Source organism: Melanerpes formicivorus, unplaced genomic scaffold (genome assembly GCF_026170545.1).
Source record: "Melanerpes formicivorus ecotype bairdi unplaced genomic scaffold, bMelFor1.0.p_v2 SCAF_2, whole genome shotgun sequence".
Lineage (NCBI taxonomy): Eukaryota > Metazoa > Chordata > Aves > Piciformes > Picidae > Melanerpes > Melanerpes formicivorus.
Genome location: NW_027142354.1, coordinates 31261083 through 31281625, shown reverse-complemented (window position 1 = coordinate 31281625; position 20543 = coordinate 31261083). Strand labels below are relative to the sequence as shown.

The 20543-nt window shown below is 34.8% G+C and overlaps 1 protein-coding gene across 1 annotated transcript in view; it reads right to left on the bottom strand.

Annotated features, from left to right (window-relative positions):
• The window catches only part of FMN2 (formin 2), a 164650-nt gene that overhangs the window by 86343 nt on the left and 57764 nt on the right, over nt 1-20543 (bottom strand). The window contains 1 exon segment of the mRNA XM_068155191.1: nt 9076-9163. Within this exon segment, the coding sequence (XP_068011292.1) occupies nt 9076-9163 (88 nt within the window).

Here is a 20543-nt window from a genome sequence, read left to right as displayed (position 1 = left end):
TGCCATAACTGGTTACTGCAGAAAAGTAGTAACGAATACTGAAGAAAGCATGAATTAAGATAAACTAGGTTGGCTACATTCCCTGTGCTGGGGGAGTTAAGTGTTATGTAAAGAAAACACAGTACCCAATTTCCAATCACTCAAACATGTTAATCATGACTTCTGTTAAAAGCTTTAAAATATGCAACACAGAAAACTTAAGAGCAGAATGTTTAAACTGTTAAATATACTTCTCAGGTATTATGTAGAATTCTAAATTTTAGGGTTTAACAAATATTTCTCAAAGCAGCTATCCAGAAAGGCCAAAAGAGTAGAAGCAACCCTTCACTTACTTCTGAATAGTGTACACAGCAATTGGAAACACTAACGGTCTCAAATGGAAGTTCTTTACAGGAAAGGATTTTTTTTAAATGACACCGCCTTACACGGAGCAATTACATTAAAGCAAGAAGCCAGGTTAAAGGGTAACAAAGCTTCAAGGTCAGAGGCAAGTTTATAGGCAATACATTAGAGGTTCAGAGAGCAAAAAATTAAATAATTGACTGAAAAATTCATAAGCACTTTTTTTTTTTTGCTTCCTAGTCTTTTCACATCCCCAGGATTCCTGCTCAAAACCACGTAGATGATTAAATATAAAAAGCATGGGGTACACCTGTAAGGCAGAAAATCAGCCAAAGAAAATAGAAAAGCAAAACGTTCTGTAAGCTCAATGTAAATTGGAGGAGAACAAAAAAGTCTAAATCCAGCTTGCCAAATGCATAAAGCTAGCAATAAAACTGCTTTCAAACACATCAGATGTATGAAGCCTGACAGGAAACTGTTGAGCATGAAGATAATCTGACTGTAAAAGCACAAAAGAAAGAGAATCAAAAAAGGTTAAACAAAGCATTTGTGTTAGGATTCAGAACCACAGAAAAGGTCAAAGAGGTTCTCAGACAGATTTTGTTCTTCTTAAATGAAACAGTTTAGGCACAGTCTCAAACTGAACAAGTTTCAGAAAATACAAATGGAAATTTTAAGAGGATCCCTGAGATGATGCTAGAAAATACAAATCAGACTGACTTGTCTGCTTGGGAAGTATCTATGTATTATATGGAAGAACAGCTTCTTAGAAGTACATACAGATAAACATAATGTAATGAGAAGGCAAGGTAGAACTTGATTTTGTAGTAGGTATTCATGAGCAAAATATTAAATAGTATAGCTTCAACGGACTCAACAAAGGCATGATGAGACATCAGATGGATATTGGATTTTCAAAAGGCTCCTCACAATCCTTACCTAAGGCTTCATAAGGAAATATGCTGTCATATCGTAAGAGGAAATACCTACTTTGATTAAGAATAAAAACTGCTCAACTGGAAAAATAAAATAGGAGATAAATTTCAAAAAGAAATTACCAGTTATCAAAGCGTGGAGTTGTAGCAGGGGAGCCTTACCAGGATCTTTGCAGGTTCCTCTGCTGTTTAATCAATGTTAGGGAGTAATGCTGGCAGGTACTAAAAGCTAGCCACTTTAAAGATGGCCACAAACATGTTCAAAAGTACCTCTCAAATATTCAGTGTCAATACATTCAAAGTTAAAAATGAACATAAACTGTAAAAAACACAGTGATGGATGTAAACTTAGCAACAACTGCCTCACAAAAGACACTGATTTTTTCCCCACACTTCTCTGAGAACATACGCTGAACAATTAGCAACAGTAAAAAGGGCAATTTAAAAGTCAGCAACAATATAGATAAAAATGGAGCTTGAAAAAGGAGATATGATACCACGGCATAGGCATATGGTATATATAAATCTTGAAAACAGCATACAGAGCCTTGAAAACAAACGTACAGAGCTAGTCACCTCATTTGTAAAGAGAGCAGAACTATGAACCATAGATTGGTGACAAGAGGGAAAAAGAGATGTTGATAGATATGTATCTTTTATTTATTTATATTTGTATGTATACACATACATCTATTTGGTATAACTTTCAAATTTAGAGAAAGACTGACTACTTCAAAACCCCATAATCAATACCTATAAAAAAATTATATAACAAGCAGTCAAATGTCACTCATTTTGCCAGAGGTTGGTGTTTGTGTGGGGTTTTTAAATGTGTTTGTTTTCTGAATATCAGAAAGGTGATCAAGTCCTTAGACAGAATCAGATATTTGATATCATATATCTTTAACTGCCTCCTTCCTAAGAGGAAATAGAAGAATGGACTAAAACTAGGTTCACTAAACACCAAAAAATAAAACAACAAAAAACCAACACAACACACAGAAAAACTAAATTGATTCACCTTGAAAGTCTTCCTAAATTCTCATTTTTACTGCTTTGTATTGAAATTAGATTTTAATGGCTGTATATATGTGTCATTAATCTTTTGCCTACACAAAAAAATTGTATAAATGTATTCAAGTCTAACGCCCATCAACAAGTCACAAATGGATTGTTGTGGCAAACATCCTTTTCTTCTAAATCTTTTGACTTAATGAAAAAAATGTGTGATTGTGTTATTGGAAGGTCATAAGCAATCTAATATGCTTGCCTTAATTTTCTTAAAATCTCTGTGTAGTTCGGCAATTCATAAAAACATGACCACTGACAAATATTTCTGCTATGGAAAGGAAACTAGGTGCCTTTTTTCCTCTTTTTTTTGCATGTCACTGATGCTAATAGCATAATTTTTTTTTGCTTTATGCTTAGAATGTTGTAATCATCTCTGTCATGAATGACTACATAGTACACAAATGAGAAATAACAATACGGCTTTTTCTCTTGTGGGAGGACAGAACTTTCCTGAACCTTCTCTCTCAAAGTTTCAAAAGTTAATCAGACTTCCAAGAAAGAAAGAAAAAAAAAAATAATTAAAAAAATCCAACCACCAAACCAAAACCAAAAAACAAACAAAACTGTTTCAATTGAAACAACAGACAAACAACACAGCTACAGATTCTTACAAAACTCCCTATTAAATTGCATTCACATGTTCTTAACAACAACAAAAATCTCTAATTATCCAAACTATCCAATGTGGCAGTAATTAGTCTTTGCTGATTCAAATATTGTGAAAAAACTCAATATGATTTTCCTCCTTAAAAAAAAAAGAAATTAGAAATCTTTAAAATGTAGTTTATACTATGGAAAACTGGTTTAATTCTAGAAATTTGTTTTTAAATCTAAATTCCCAAAAGATGTGTCACATTCAGTTCCTTTCTTGGTGGTATGAATATTTCTGTGCTTCATTATCTTAATATATTGCATGCATGCTTAAATAAAATGATAGCTGGTGTTTTAGTCTTTCCTTAACAACTGCAGCTATTGTTTTATTGGCCTTTGGTCACTGTGAACTAAGCATCAGAAAATATCAGAGGACAGAAAGTGGACTTGAGGCAAGCTTTCAGTACTGGCTTTCAGGGCCTTCATCCACAAGTCAGGAGCTACATCCATTAGAAATTACATCTACGTCCAAGAACCTTCATTATTCTTTAAGAGCTATCTCTGGCATGAGTCACCAGAGAAGGGCTCCATAATCACTTTACGCTCCTCAGTACAGAACACTGTGAGCGTTCTAACAGCATAAAAGAATAGAAACATTTGCAACAATATGTAAGTGGGGCACTCTAGTCTGTTTTTTAACAGTTATTTTGTGTATTCCATTATTTTCCTTACCAACAATTTCACAATATGAGTTTGTAAAGTAGTTATAACCAAATAAAATATCTACGTTTACAATGTAACAGCAGGTATAATGTAATGAATATGGTAGCGCAAAGGTAAGAAGAAACAGGAATAAAACTGAAGATTATGGTGTGAAGTTTCAAGGAAGTGCTAGTCCAGAGGACAGAAAAATACTGAACTAATCAATCTCTTTGATTCTCAGAAGAATCAAAATAGATTGGAAAGGCTGTCAGAGGGGAGGATTAACCCTTTTTAGGTGTCTAAATGCACAATATTTGATCAAGAAAAAATAATGTTACAGAAGTTCAATTCTCAATTAATAAGCCAGAATAACAATTGAAGTAATTAAATACCAACAAACCCAGACTTGTTACCTGACAGAAAAAATGTTCTATGTGTCTTCCTTTATCCAGGATTGTTTTCACAACTTAATAGGACAGAAAATACAATTTGGGGCAGCTGAATTACCTGCCAGTTCAACAATGCCCAAAGAATTTGATCCAATCTTGTTGTTTTGTCTTCCCAACTCCTTTAAACAGCAAAATGTCTTTTGGAAAGATAGTCATTCTTGATAAATATTTCAGTATTATGACTTTCAAATGATTATGCTTATACACATGTATTGATTTTAAAATAAATAATGCTCAGATCACATCTAGACATTCCATAAGATAAATTATCATTAGTTATTTTTCTAGATACTAAGTCATTCTTTCCTGTTTGCTTTCCATTTACAGTATCTCTTGGACCTATGATCACTGAGGATGTGTGATACTTCAATGTGTGAAGAATTACTCTACAGAACATTTAAATAATGCAGCATAAAAGACATTTTATCCACCCCTTCCAGTGAAATAACTCAGTTAATATTTGATGACATCTCTCCTAGCACATAATTTCTAGGTGTCAGTGTAAGAAAACAAGAATCAAGATTTTATCATGTTTCATTGTCATCCATAGTCAAATACCAAAGAATAAGCATTTATTTTGCCCACTAGCATTTAAAGTATGTTCATTTCCTGCACATCTGTCAGGAATTTAGGTCAGAAGACCTGTCTGTTGTTCAAAGTTGTACTTCTGATAGCAGAGCAAGTTTTGCAGCAAATACAACTTTCAATAAAATTATCTAACATCCAGACTAAAAAGCTGGTCTGTTAGGCAGATCTTCCCACCCTTTCCATAACTACTTTTCCTATTACATTCCTTTATATAGACTATATAGACAACAATGAGCTGAGGGCTGTAATAAAAAGGTAGCTTCCTAAATTCTGTAGATTGCCAGTGTCCAGAAAGGATGGAAAATTTGCTTATTATTGACAAAGGTGGTCCATGAATTCAGAATTAGAAATCTCCAAACTATTTCCAGCAAAACCAGGGCAACTACAAGATGCTGTGCAAAATCTTAAGGAAATATAGTAAGAGTGTTGCAGCCATGCCAGAGGTAACAGTGCCTGAAGTGACAAACCTTATTAAGTGTAAACCACTGGATTGGAAAAGATTACAGTAAACCTACAGATTATTGCGTACACCATTTTTACAAGACTAGATAGAGAACTGAATATGGCATTTTTGCCAGACTACTTCTTTTACCATTTCAAGGCACACTCAGACTAACATGGTTTTGATGAACAGAAGACTAGTTCCCATGATGGAAACAAATACTAGATATGTATTTGACTGTACTGTAAATGTAGTATTTATCAACATTAAATATAAAATTTTATTTTCTTCTGCCTGACCTCTTCAGTTTAATTTTTGTCTTCTATTTTTGCTATTTCTACTGCAGTTGTTGAGAGCCATAAAAGTTTAAAGCAGAGAGGAAGATAAATTGTATTTTTATAATTAAGGGGATTGGGAAAGGTATTAACAACTGTTATATGTATGTTATAGGTAACTGTATGGCATTATATATATAATAACATACATGTTATAACATATGATGTATATTTATAACATGCATATATATATATACACATACACATGTTATAATGCCATACAATTATCTCTCATGTGATGACAGTATTAAAAAGAGGGATCTGGAGTTTTTTTAGAGATTGATGCAGACATAGGTTTAATTTGCAATTATATATTAATGTATGGGGTGTCCCCCATAGATTACTATATGCCATTAACTGGAATATTGTTGCACCTCTCATTTTAGCACAAATCATTTCTCTGAAATATTAAGATAAAACCTAAACTACTAATGTTGAAAACAGAATATTTTGTCTAGAAAGAAAATTTGGGCTATAAAAGAAAAACGTGGGTACTTGATTGGCAATTCTCAAGTGCTGGGTGTATCATGTAGCCAGATTTTCAGTGGGAATGGAACACTGGATAAGGGATAGTTGTAATACAGTGAAGATAAAAAAACACCAAGCAAAATGGATGAAGTGTTTTGCACAGTAGAGATAGAGGATTGTAAACACACACACACACAAAAGAGATCAGTAAAACCCTCTGTGAAACCAGAAAAACCATAGGAAGAGGACCCATTTTTACACTAATGACAAAGAAATTGCACTGCAACAGTTCTTACAGTTCTATCCTAGACTGCGTAAAACAGCTCACACTTATCTTAGCAATCAAAATATTCTAAAAAATACTCCAAACAACAACTAAGCAAACCTATTCTCCTTTTCTAGTACACTGTTAGAAGTGTGTACTAGCATTCAGTACAAACATGCTCCCATTGCTAGAACTGTTCTTTCCATACTAAAAATATTTTTAAAAGCAGCTATGGTTGTAGAGTTTATGTTACTAAATCTATTTAAAAGTCAGGAACAGATAAATGTAATTCTACATGCAGATACTTAACTGGAATGTCATCATCAAAGCAAGCTATTTTGCATATAGTACAATCTTTGAGATATTCCATTAAATGCATTTGATCACACATGCATGAAAAAACAGCTAAGTGTTCAAGATTAGTTAACAAAATATCATAAATGATTCAAAATTCCAAGTTCCCCAAAATTCCAAAGTTCTTTTTTCAAGGATTGTGTCTTTCAGACAATATTGCACCAGTGGTTTGTATCTTAAAAAGTAAACTAATCCTCCACAAAAAGTCCAAACAAGCAAACAATTTACAGGACATTAAATGCAATATTTGACCAAGTTATTTTAAGCACTTCAGTTAAACACTATATGAATTAAACCTTGACATTCTAAACATATCATGTGAATCAATACCTAGAGCAACTATTTTCCCTTTTGTTCCTATAACACTTCTGAATTTATCTAAACCATTAGAAACATAAAACACAATAGCATGCAAACCAAAGAATGGACTGAATACCACCTGACATTAACAGTTTCTCTCTCTTTATATGCAGTATAGGGAATATTTACAGAAAGCCTGTAAAGGAAGTTGCCTAGTACGACAAATTGTCAGTGTGTGGGGAAATTTTCATTTGACTGCCTTACAAATTAATGAAAAAAAAACCATTTCTTGTTTTGCACTGAGTGAGGTGTGGCTAAATGCTCATGCGCCTTAAACATGGCAGAGCTCTAGACCACCACTAAAGTCCTGAGCCAAGGGACAAAACACAGTGATCACATTTTTTGCTCTAGATATTGTCATACCTCTTACATCTTAATGCATAAAGGTGAAAATACAGTAACGGTCTAGGTAGCTAATGCAGGCATTCTTTTAAATTATTTTAATTTTTGATAGCACTTTCTTATTGCTGTATGGAAATTGCAACAGATAAACCAGCAACCTATAAAACTGAAAAATGTGTAACACTTACTTTTTATCAAGCAAGTAAAAATAGGTCATACGTAGAAGTGAAACTAAACACTTGGGCTTGTGACTTTATAATTTCTCCACAGGCTCTATGTTTAGATCACTCAGAGAACTCTGCGTGGAGTGACCTATGCCAGAAATAATTGGTGAGATCTCTATTTTCCTTACCCACACCACACAAATTTCTTTCCTGCTCCTCAACACTTTTCCTCCATGCATATTTTATGTTTGGTTAAAAAAAAAAAGTTAAAAAAATAACACCAGGATGTTCCAACCATTTCCACAAATTCCCTCACCAGACAAAAGTTCTCCCATGTTTATTCAGTCTCTTCTGCACAAGAGAATAAGAACACTATTAAATTCCCCCTTGCAAAGTCTTGGTTTTAGGAAACAGCTATTGAAAGAGGAACATAGAAAAATCTGCATAGAGCTCATAGATGATTATGTGTGATTAGTATTGTAATAGGATAAAGGTTAAGCATAATATTGTTTGACCCCTTCAACTACTGACATTCATGCCATGTTATTGTTAGTGTTGCATGTTAAGCAAGCAAATTTTCAATGAACTTGTGTTGGCTTTACCACAGACACAGATGTTAGGCGGACTCCTTTGTTCATAAGGTTCTCATTATTAACTGAAACCAAATTGAATATTTGACTGAAGGAAAGGACCATATCATTGTTTTCAGATTTTGCTCTATGACTTAACTGAACTACATCTGCCAGCTTTAGAAATACCAAGTACTTCTTGGCGCCAGTACTGGCGCCTTGCTCTATGACTACCATCTTAAGTGCTTCAGCTTGAGGAAATCTAGCAACCATCAAAACAGTTTAATAAAAATTTAAAACTGTGATTAAGGATTACTCACCAGCTGACAGAGTGCTTTGAAATTTGTTCTATTTATGAAAAATATCACAAAATAAGCAAATCATAGTAAACTGAATACATATCTGTAAATACATATCCTAGGAAGTTCACAAGATGTTTTTGTGATTTATGAAGTCTGTGTTATACTTGAAACCACATTTATTTAATAGATAAGCTGGCACTTCACAGGATAATTCAATCTGCTTCAAATCTAACTAAAGCCTTTGGGAAACATAAGGGATGCTCTGAATATAAATGCAATTCCACTTTTCACCTTTTTTGCACTACTGTCTCTATACATAAATGTGAAAAGTATTACACTCCCCCCAAAGAACTCCCTTAACAAAAAATGCTGTTGAAGATGAAAGAATTCCACAGTTTGCTAACCCAAACATAGGAGCTATTATATATAGCAGCTCAATTAAATATTGTAATTCACTTCTCTGGGTATGTACTAAGGCCGGTTCAAAAATCAACAACACATCACTCTTTATTCTTCAGTAACACCAAAATCAAAATGTCTATATTGTGTACCACTTAGATAACTGAAGTCAAATGCTGTAGCTGGCTGCAAATAAACATTTTATCTTCTGTGGAGGATAAGGAAATATGTAACTAGCATGAGGAAAATAAACGCTGGAAGAAAATATTTTCACAATAATAAAGTGCAAAAAAAATCCTCTTACTAATCTATTTTAGATATCAAAAGAAAGACATAATTGACATTTTTAGATTATTATGTGATCTGAGCCAGAATCAATAATATTTATTTCACTTACCATGCTGAATGTCCCTCATGTCTAAGTGAAGGCTAGACATTAATATTCCAACAGCTTGAGATCTTTTGTTACTTAACAACTTGACAACCTGCCAAAAGAAACCCAACTATTAATACTAATCTGCAGGGAAATGTACAGGATAGTTCACGTTACTAATTACAAGTTCAAGAAATAGGACCTTGTAGTCTATATATATACACACATATTTTAAAATGAATAATTTCATTAAGTTTGTTTTTCCTGCATATATCCATCACAAGTGTAACTGTCATCTGGGTGAATCTTAATCTTGGAAGAATCACTATAAAATTTACTTTCATTAGGATGATCTTTCAACTTCTTATTGATGTTACTAAGTGTATGAAACAGGCTGTCATATGTAAATAAAAAATTCAACTGTGTCTATCTTGGAATTGCTTTGGCTTCCAAAACTACACAATGATTTCCATCTTTGATGTAAACTAAAACTGTGAGAATTTGCATTTTATTTGAATGTTTGATGTAGTAGGCGCCAATATGAATTGTATTTTAAAAGCAAAATAACCATGTACATATTGGGTTTTTCCTTGATTGCTTACAGGGAATATAAAAGGTCTCAAAGCTTCTTTCTTTTTCCCCCCACCTTTTTTTTTTTTTTTTTTTTTTTTTTTAATTAAAAAACATTGAGCCATCAAAACCTCCTGCTTTAGGCATTTGAAATTAGCTACTGCAATACAATTGTATACATATTTCATAGCAAGAACAGGAGCAACAGTTCACAGACTGTCTTCCACAGGACTCTAAGATGTTAGAATTCAGCCCACTGGAAATGATGTATCATTGGTATGAGAAGCAAGTAATGCCAAGAAAAAGACGAAAACAACCTTATCTTGAAATTATATGATTCCAGATAAATTACGTTTCAACACAGGGCTACCACTATTGCATAGATGGAAAAAGTTAATATTTAATCTATTCAAGTTGATGAGCTTTACACTGTAGTAAACCCACTGAAGAAAACCTTTGTGAGTCACTTGGAAGAAAGAGGTGTAATACCAAGTTCTTTTTACACTAAAGTTAAAAAGCATACACATTTTTTCGGGTTGCATAGTTGCTGTCTTAGCACCAAGGTTCTGTGTCATCTGGCAAAATTTTCTAGAAGTTAGTTACTAGAAATGAGATTAGAGAAAGAAGAATTAATTTAAGCAGAAGAGAATGTCATGAACCAATTCACATCTTACTAAATACACATGAAACTACACACAAGTTGTTTACCATGTGGTGAACTTTCATTCACTTCAGTTTTCAGACACGTACAATCAGTATTTCATTCTTCTTTCCTTATAGATTCCTGACTAGTTCCAGTGAAGTGAAAATACAAAATTCTGCTCATGAACTGAAAATTTTAAATTCAGAAACCAAATATGCCACAGCGATTAACCACAAAGACAAGGACCAAAATTCAAGGCATTGCTATTGACATCATCTGTTGGACATTAGCAAGAAATTCCTATGCAATTAGTTCATGTAATTTATCATTAGGAATTTTAAACTGAAGTGAAATGGATTGAAATAGGACATAATATTCAGATTGTCTGAATTCAAAGGAAAACTAATGTAATTCAGAAAAATGTGATTAAAGTGTGCTACACTGTCAATCTTAATCAATCTTAATGATTTTTAATGAACTATAAATCTCATTTAAGCCTGATACTGAAATAAAGCAGAGACAAATAATATGAGATTTTCTTGTTGCAAAAAGAATCACAGATTGTCAGGGGCTGGAAGGGACCTTGAAAGATTATCTAATCCAATCCCCTTACCAGAACAGGATCATCTAGTGCATCCAGGCAGGTCTTGAATATCTGTAGAGAAGGAGACTCCACAACTCCCCTGGGCAGCCTGTTCCAGTGTTCCATTACCCTCACAGTGAAAAAGTTTTCCCTCATGTTTACATGGAAATTCCTATGCCTCAACTTCCACCCATTGCGCCGTGTCCTGTTATTGAGCATCACTGAGAAGAGCCTGACTCCATCCTCTTGGCACTCACCCTTCACATATTTATGAACATTAATGAGGACACCCCTTAGTCTTCTCTTTTCCAGACTAAAGAGACCCATCTCCCTCAATCTCTCCCCATAAGGGAGATACTCTATTCCCCTAATACATTTTGTGGCTCTGTACTGGTCTCTTTCAAGTAGTTCCCTGTCCTTCCTGAATTGAGTGACTCAGAACACACTCAGACACATTATTTAAGATGTAGCCTCACCAGGACTGAGTAGAGTTGCCTCCCTACATCCTCTGACAACCATCTTGTACTCCTCCCAAGTGGCCAGCCCCTCTTTCCATGATCTGTAGACTTGAGTTTGCTTAGCAGTTCCCTACTTAACCATGCAAGTCTCCTGGCTCCATTTCTTGATTTCCTACTTGTTGGGATGCTCTGATCATGAGCTTGGAAGAAGTGGTCCTTGAATATTAACCAACTATCATGGGCCCCATTGCCTTTCAGTACCCTGTCCCATGAGATTTCTCCTAGCAATTGCCTGAAAAGGCCAAAGTTGGCCTTGCTGAAATCTAAGGTTGTGATCCCGCTTGATATTCTGTTCCTGCCAGGCAAGATCCTGAACTTCACCATCTCATGATCACTGCAGCCAAGGCTACCCTCAACCTTCATCGCTTTAGTTAGACTCTCCTTGTTAGTGAGTATCAGGTCCAGTGCACCTCTTCTAGTTGGCTCATGCACCATTTGCATCAAGAGGCTAGTATGTATTTACTTACATGCAGATACAGAAGTTTTACAAATAAAATAGATCTTGGGTAGCAAGATATGGATCAATACTTTCTAATACTTTTTAATTACTACATTGCAGTGTAAATCTCCCGTCACAACCACGCAGGTATCTTGCATTATACGCACACACATATATATGGCAACAACAACAAAAAGTGTGGACAAATCTTAAAAAAAAAAAAATCCAGAAACTGTTTAACTGCTGTTGCTATCAAACCATATATCCAGAAAAGGCAGAGCAACACAAAGAGACAATGTAGTATGTTACATAAGAACAGCTCAAAACCTTCTTAAAGCTGCCCACTCCAACACTAACCAAACTGAATTTGTTATGGAAGATGTTAGGGAAACTATTGATTCCAGTCCCTGCCATTATTCTCAAATTAGCAGAATAATTTAAGCTTGGTATTGTCATCAGCATATAGAGGGAGTCCTTTGTTGCCTTTGTTTTGAGCAAGAAAACTATCCAAAAGCTGGCCAAAGATAAAAAAAGTTGTTTAAAAACGGAATGCAAACCCATTGCAAAAGTTATATAAAAGAAAGAACTATAATCATACAAAATGGCAAGAACTCATCTGGGCTGTGTGTGTACATTTCTGTCACTCACATTCTGCGAAAATGAACTAGAAATGGAAATAATGTAGACTACTATGTTGGCTAGGAGTAAAGCTAAACAAAAGAGAACAGGAAGTAAAATAACTTTAAGTGGTCTTCCCCAAAACAATACTATAACAGCATTCAGGTGTGAAAGTGCTTAGGAAGAATCCACATCTTGACCTTTTCAAAGGAAGCAAATCTACACTGCACTCTCTTGAAGACCCAAAGAGCAAGAATCTGTTCTTTGGACTCTGCTGCTTCTAATGGTGTCAGCACCCATAAAGTAGTATATTTGCCTCAAATTGTGAAATTGCCGTTTCTAACACAGTAGAATACATCAGAGAGCTACTGAGATCAGGTCTACAAATACAGCAAGGGATGAACAGTAGAGAAGAAAGCAACAAATAAATAATGTTGCTATGATGTAGTCTAGAATGTGATTTCTTAAGAGGCACAATTCCTGTTAATGCTATAGGACCAGATTTAGTGCTATAGCAAATCCATTGAAATTCTGTGCTCTAAAATCATAGTATCATAGTATCAGTCAGGGTTCGAAGGGACCACAAGGATCATCTAGTTCCAACCCCCCTGCCATGGGCAGGGACATCTCACACTAGATCAGGCTGGCCAGAGCCTCATCCAGCCTGGGCTTAAACACCTCCAGGGACGGGGCCTCAACCACATCCCTGGACAACCCATTCCAGTGCTTCACCACTCTCATCCTCACATCCAGCCTGAATCTCCCCACCTCCAGCTTCATTCCATTCCCCCTTGTTCTATCACTAAGTTTTCAGGAAAAAGAGAAAAAGAATATGCTTTTTCTGAAAGCAAGTTGAAAGTGAGCAATTATTTACTGAATGTCTCAAGTGATCAGAGGAGGAAAAAGGAAAAAAATAGGTTGTCTTTGTTGCCAAAATTCTGTACCATAATGATGTGGAGAGTACTGAAGAGCATGACTGTCAGGTGAATAAGTGCAGAACAGCAACAGATAAAGTGTTTTCATGTAGCAGCTACCAGTTTTGTCTGCCTTTATTTTAAATGGAGGGTTTATGTCAACTTTAATACTAATTTCTTCCAATGGAACGTCTCTAACAATACAACACTAATTCAGAAAATATGAATGTTAACATAAGTGCCTAAAGCAACTCCCACATATAAAAATAAAACAATAAAATAAATCAGCTGCATAGTCTGGGCCTACAGCCTGCAGACGAGTGACGCCATTTAAAGGTGGAACAACAAACGGTTGATAAATCCAATCTCTACAAGATCTAAAGCCTCAGACACAATACACAGCTCCTTTCTGTTTAAATTCTGGAACTTCACTTAAAACAAAATGTTAAAAAAAGAAAAGGAGGTTAGAGATATTATCTGCAGCCTGAAGTCTAGCACAAACTTTCTAATTATTGAGTAGTCCTCGTTGTTAAGCAGCAAACAAACTACATGCCAAATTTATTCTTGATTGTATAACACAAGCAAAAACAATCAAAGAGATGTTTTGTGAAAGGTAATTCAAGACACATGTTTGGTTAGGACCCTGAAGCAAAAATATGAAGATTCCCTTTCCCCAAAATAATATTTAGTTAATGCATGGAATTTTGTAGTGATTTTTGCTCTCTGGTTCCGATTCCAGCTTCCATCACTAAAAACAATTATCCTAAGGCTCTCATTAGTAAAGAATAAGAAAGGTATGTTACAAAAGGTCGCATGCAGAAAACTCCACTGTACAAGGACTTGTAACATAGGATGCAGAAACTCTAAAGGGCAGTAAACCAGTCAACCTTTTCACTAGGTATTGTATCAGCAGATCTTTTCTGCAGATTCAAGTATATTTCAAATGTAAAATTGTCAGTCACAAAACGGGACACCATATCTTTTGCAGGTGTGTCCTTGACTACTTGTAGATATAACAGAATAATGTTGTGCTTTTATGAGTTGTGGGTTTTGTGTGGTTTGGATTGTTTCAGGTAGTGAGGCCATTAGGTATAAAAGGAGATCAAACATTTCTAATTAATACTTAATAAAACTTAAATCAACCCCTCCAAACAGCATCCAGTCCTGTCTAACAGTTTATCTGTGTTTATCTGGCACATAATGATTTAGCCAAACTCAACTTTTACCACAGAACGTGAATCACAAAATACAATTTTGAGCATACCTGTCTCGTAATCAAACATGGAATCCCCCATAAGCTAACTGGTTACTTTCTCCACTGAAGAGTCTCACAATCTATAAGGAGATACCTCTGTTTTCAAAATTCTTTTTGTCATATACTTCGAGAAACAAGTTGATGACATGGTATGCAAATGAATGCCATTAAGCAGTTGGATCTGCCAGTTTGTGGCTGCTGTAACTTAAGGGTTAAACATGACATTTACTTTAATTTTACCTATTACCCTACTATGCTTTTAATGATGAGAAACCCTTCATGCTTTGTTATGCTGTTTTATCACTAAAATAGTATTGTTTGATTTAATATCACAAAACTGGTACAGAAGTAGAAGATTGATCCCCCAGTTAATATTTCTCACTTATGGCATTAGAGCGGAAAAAAATTAGTCGCTTATACTCACATATACAGTAGTAAGTGGATGAGCTTTGTATTCCTCAACAGGAGCCAGAACAATATTAAAATATTCCTTAATAAAAAAATTACAATAATATTCTAACTTTAAGGACTGGAGTAGTAGATGGAGATAATGATTAAATTCTTTAGTTGCAGGCACTTTTGCAAACTCTTGCTAAACATATTGCATGCCCAAATATATTTCCAATCAACAGTTAATTTTTTTTTATAAGATATTAGGATATCAAATTGGGGGAGGGGACTAAGAAGTGAACAGAACATAAGACAAATCCCCAAACCAAAAAAATCCCAAAGAAATGGGGTAAAGAAGATACCAATAACAAACTGATGAATCCTTCATGCTGTAAAAGCTTTGGTGTTTCTACTTTTAAAGGGTGACATATAGTTAGTCAAAAGTAGGGCATTATCCACTGTACCTACTCCAAACAAGTATAAGAATTCTTTTGTTCTGTCTGCACAAAGTAACAAAATATAACTATAACCAAAATACGTGAAAATCAACATTTCTCTAAAAATAATAATTTTTTGAAAAATTAAGAAACCTTAAAGCCTTTTTTTTCAGGCTGACAATAAAAATCTTTTACACTTGTAAGTCAGGTAGGAGCTGAGAGTAATGCAGACAAGTATATTTCCACTTAAGTTACTAAACTTTAATTTCCGGGTGAAACACATTCAATCTGTATGTAATCTCTATGTGATTCTCAAATAACTAAGTTTCTTGATAACGTTTAAAAACAATTGTACTGAAAAATGTTGCATCTTGACTCCTTAGCAAAATCCAGACAGAGAGATGGGAGAAGAAAAGTATACTGCTATCTTCACATTTTCTTCCTGCCCCCCCACCCCCCCCCCCCGCCTTACTCTTATGTCATCCAACACTATATTTATTGCACTGAGGGTATCAGAAGCACCATGGAAATATGGAGAAGAAACTATGTGAAACATATAGAACTACTGGCTACGGAAACATGAAATCACCAACTTGCCTGGAAAGCTGGCTCTGAGATGCCTCTATAGCATCAGGTACAGCTGGGGTTGGCTGGGGTTCAAGATTTAGGTTACATTTTTTAGATACACAACTATCAGTTTTACAGAACAGCTGCAGCTCACTTGCTCTGATCCAAAGTCTGTTTTTCCTCTTTATCTGAACAAACTTACAGTAAGACCTTCCCCTGCAGAGGTCTTCCAGACTCAGAGATACATGAAGCCACTGTCATACACTCTACACAGCTCCAGTGGTTGAGAAATAAATACAACCTTTCTCAGCTACACAGAATTCATAATCAGGAGCATTAGCATCTAAAGAAGGTTGTTTCATCAGCAGAACCTTGCAATGCTAGCAAGGATACTTGAACAAAATAAAGAAACTTCAGAGCTCTTAGAGCACAGGATGAGTTTGCAAGGTTGTCATGTGTTTACTTTTAATGTTGCAAATATACAATTCAAAGAAAAGAAAGCAGGAAGGAAGTAAGATTGAGAAATGCATATGGTTAACAAAGACCATCAGCTTGGGAAACCAGAACAGGTACTTGTATTTGATATATAGATGCAGTCAGTTACAAACTGCATTTGTTACAGACAACTTTGTCACTACAAAACAAGTATAACTATGAAATATGCAATAAACCATACAGAGATCACATTCATAAATCATGTCACAAAAATAATAAGCCACATAAGTGAGATATCTAATAAATTATGAAATTATTTGTATAAATAAAAAAAAAAACCCAACATCATGAAGTCCTCTAAAATCCATGTGTGGCAGGGGGCAGGAGAACCCCAGCTGTATCTCTACAGAGCACATAAAATCACAGCAAGTGGTTGTGTTGTTGACACAGGTAGGTAAGTGTGGATACAGAAAGGTCCTTAAGACAGTGCCTCCACTGTTTACAGTGGAAATAAACTCTCTTGTTCTGAAAATTTTCCCCTTTATGCCATTCCTTGTTAATAAACATGAATAAATTTGTTAACTCAACATGGCATCTACCTTGTTTAACAATGTTTACTTATGTGCCATTTTATTTATAGAGGTATTCTATTACTACAACATCTTCATGTTCAACTTAAAAATTAAAAAATAACGAAATCATGGACTAAACTGTGTTGTTTTTTGTTGTTTTTTTTATACATCTTGTTTGCATCTCAGTCTTTTAAAACAAAATGAAACTTTTCTGGAGTAGAAAGAGATTAAAATCTTAATAGGTTAATAGTGGGCTTTCCATATGAGAATTTCTTTAACATTTTTATTTCCTTTACATGACAGATTACAAACACATGGTCTGTTCTTGAGAAGTTCAATGTGGTTATGTGTATATTTAAAAACAGAACCCCCAAACAGTTAAAAGATTATCAGTAAGGCTTTTATTATGACTATTCAAAAGTTAGGAAAGCAATCTATGCAAGTCAGCTCAGCCTCTTTTTTGCATACTTCTTATGCTGAGAGTGATATCAAGATTATGTACCATTTTTCCACTGATCCCATCCAGCACACACTGGCTATACTTCATTTACTGTCATTCTTGAGTGTATGGCTTTAATCACAAAACCATCTTTTTATTCCCTGCTTCACTAGTTAACATGGTTTCTAAGTGCTGCAACAATTAATAAAAGCATTTCTTCCTCAGGCAACAGCTTTATTTCCAAGCAATCACTATGAACTGTGTTTATTCCACACAGTCCATTCTACTTATGGAAAGGGTCCTGTGAAAAATACTATCCAGTCATGCAGCCAGAACTAGTATTTTAACTACATGGCATGGCTGAACAAGACATTAAAGAGTCAGTTTTCATCCTTTGCTTAGATCACACACCATAGGTTTGATGAAATCTACTGTTGCTGAAAAGAACATTCAGGTCAAGAATACCCCAGGTTCACAAGTTTCTGAGAGAAATTACTTTAGACAGAAGAAGAGGTGACACCGAATCAAACTTACTATGCTCTATATTTCCACCCATCCGATTTTCTCAGGTGTTTACTCCCTTCCAAGTTCCTCCTCTTAATCTTTCTTTGCCTGTCTCATCTTAGCTCCTGTTTTCAATGTGCCACTACAAGGTTAGAAAAAAATTCTTTAAAATTATACCTGAAGTGTCTTCTGAGCAACAGGAACCAAGTTATAGCCTGCAGAGTGGCAAAATTTAAGAAATTCTTCACACCACTAGAAAGACATATATTCTGATAAAATTTTCTGTATTTCAAGTCTAGGAAACTATGCAGACATGAACAAAACTAGACTTTGTTATCTTTCTTAACATTGGTAAAATGAAGTAGACATCGATCGTGAGGGGAAATAAAAACCTGATCCAACAACACTTGCAGTCTAAAGAGCTAGATTTTGGCAGTTATAACAACAAGGATTTATAATGAAAGCCAGACCACTTTAATAGGTAGCAATGGCATTCCCACCTGTATTATAGGCCATAAAGAACTTTCTTTGAAGATTTAGTATCCATTCTTATTGAGTGAGCATGCACATATTTACAGTGCCTGAGAATTTGACATGTACCTATTAACGCAGTAAAATAAATCACAGCTTTTACTATAGCACCAAATAAGAGAATAAAATTATCTGCATTGACAAATAAATAACAATACTTCACCTTTTTCCTCTTTATTTAATGTTCTGGAATAGATTTTAATGTGACCTTCACTCAGCTTCATTCAGATGTAATATTGCTTTTTTAAAATTATTATTGATTTTTATTTTATTATAAAGTTACTTGTGCGTGACCATGACAAAGAAAAAACAATTTGAAACAATACTTGGATAGGGTGCAACAACAATATAGGTATTTTTCACTACTTAAAAGGGATAACCATTTAGAAATCATTGTGTCATGTATATTTATATATGCAGAAGCAAATATAGGCATGTAGTCCATACCATATATCATAAATAATGCTGTGTCCAGTGCAGCAGTGAACTCCAAAATATTTACTCTTTCACACACTAAAACATCCTGAAACTATCCAATCTTTCTTCAGATTAGCTAAATTTTCTCCTCCCCCCACCCTGTGGCCTCGGGTGTTTTTATTTCAGTTTACAATAAAAATATTGTTTTACTAAAGTCAAATGTTTACATAGAATACCAAATATTTTATGCATTTGAAAGTTATTCGGGCATTTTTTACTGACTACTGTTTCCATAGTAGCTACTATTTTACATCCAATCCATCTAAGCAATGCATTTGCTCAGCATGCATGAACACCAACGTAAGGAGGCAAACCAAACGTCAAACTAGAGCATTTCTGGAAAAAAGCAGAGTTGGCATTGTGGGTCCTGGTTCTGCTCTGTACAGTGCTTCTCTGTAACTCAGCAGGTGACAGAGCACATCTGCTCTGCATAACATATTCCTATAAAAATCACTGCAGAAACACCATTTGTAAGATCTTTACAGCACCTGTAACTATCACAGAAACCATGTAAGTCAGTAACCACTTAAATAGGACTTGGTGCTTCCTATAAAATGTGGAATTACTGCCATGCATTCCCTAAATAATTGTTTATTCTGCTAAACATTGATCAACTTCATTATCCAAGTGTTTACTCTGGTATGAATGGGGAGAATTTTAAAAAATTAAGGCCTGCATTCCAAAGTGCTGAGAGTGTGTACATAGAATATATTCATGAAGATGTTATACTTCAGTTGTTTCATGTCAGTACTATGAAAATCCAAAGTGGATTTGAAGACCTGAACACTTAACTTTGACATCTTCAACAAATAGCTTTAATTGTACTTCAAATGAAAGCCTGTGGTTATCCATGTAGTTGATATATTTTCCCCAGTTCAACAAATCATACATCTTCATTAGACAATTTCTCTCTTTTGGAGAGTCATGCATTTGTTAAATCACCAGAGGAAGAGAAACATGCAGTGGATTCTCTTCTGTCACTTCAGGTAGCCCACAGGAATGCTCGTTCTAGGTAATGGCACTTACTTAAATTACCTTAAAGTTCCTTGTGTGGAGCTTTTTGTCATAAACAACTTATTCTTTCAAAGGAGTAAAGACCAATTGGTCATTTTCATTTAGTTTTCTCTACATTTTATTTATTCACAATGTGTCTAAATTTTTAATTGCAAGAAAAAGAAATACTCCTGGTATGAAAATCCACATCTAATGTTTATTCATCATCATTATCTCTAACCATTGTTTATATAAAACAGTCATAATTTTTACTGTTTAGAGATCTGTATCACCAAACTCCATGAAATGTGAATAGTCTGACAGTGCATAGGCACAGTATCACTTTTTCTTTTTACTTAAAGAGCTATCATACTAATTTAGTTAAGCATAAACATTTAAAAGGGCTTTTCCTAGAAGGAGGGAAGAGCAACAGAATTCTAGAACTTTGCAGATTTATTGCAGGACAGCAAGGTAGCTGCTGCACTGTTACCTTTCCTCCCATCCCAATTAGTACAACACACTGGTACATGATGAATAGCCACATGAGCATGACTGCACTGTCCTTTCCATCCATCCAGATAAAGGTTTTATCCAACATCTTGGGATA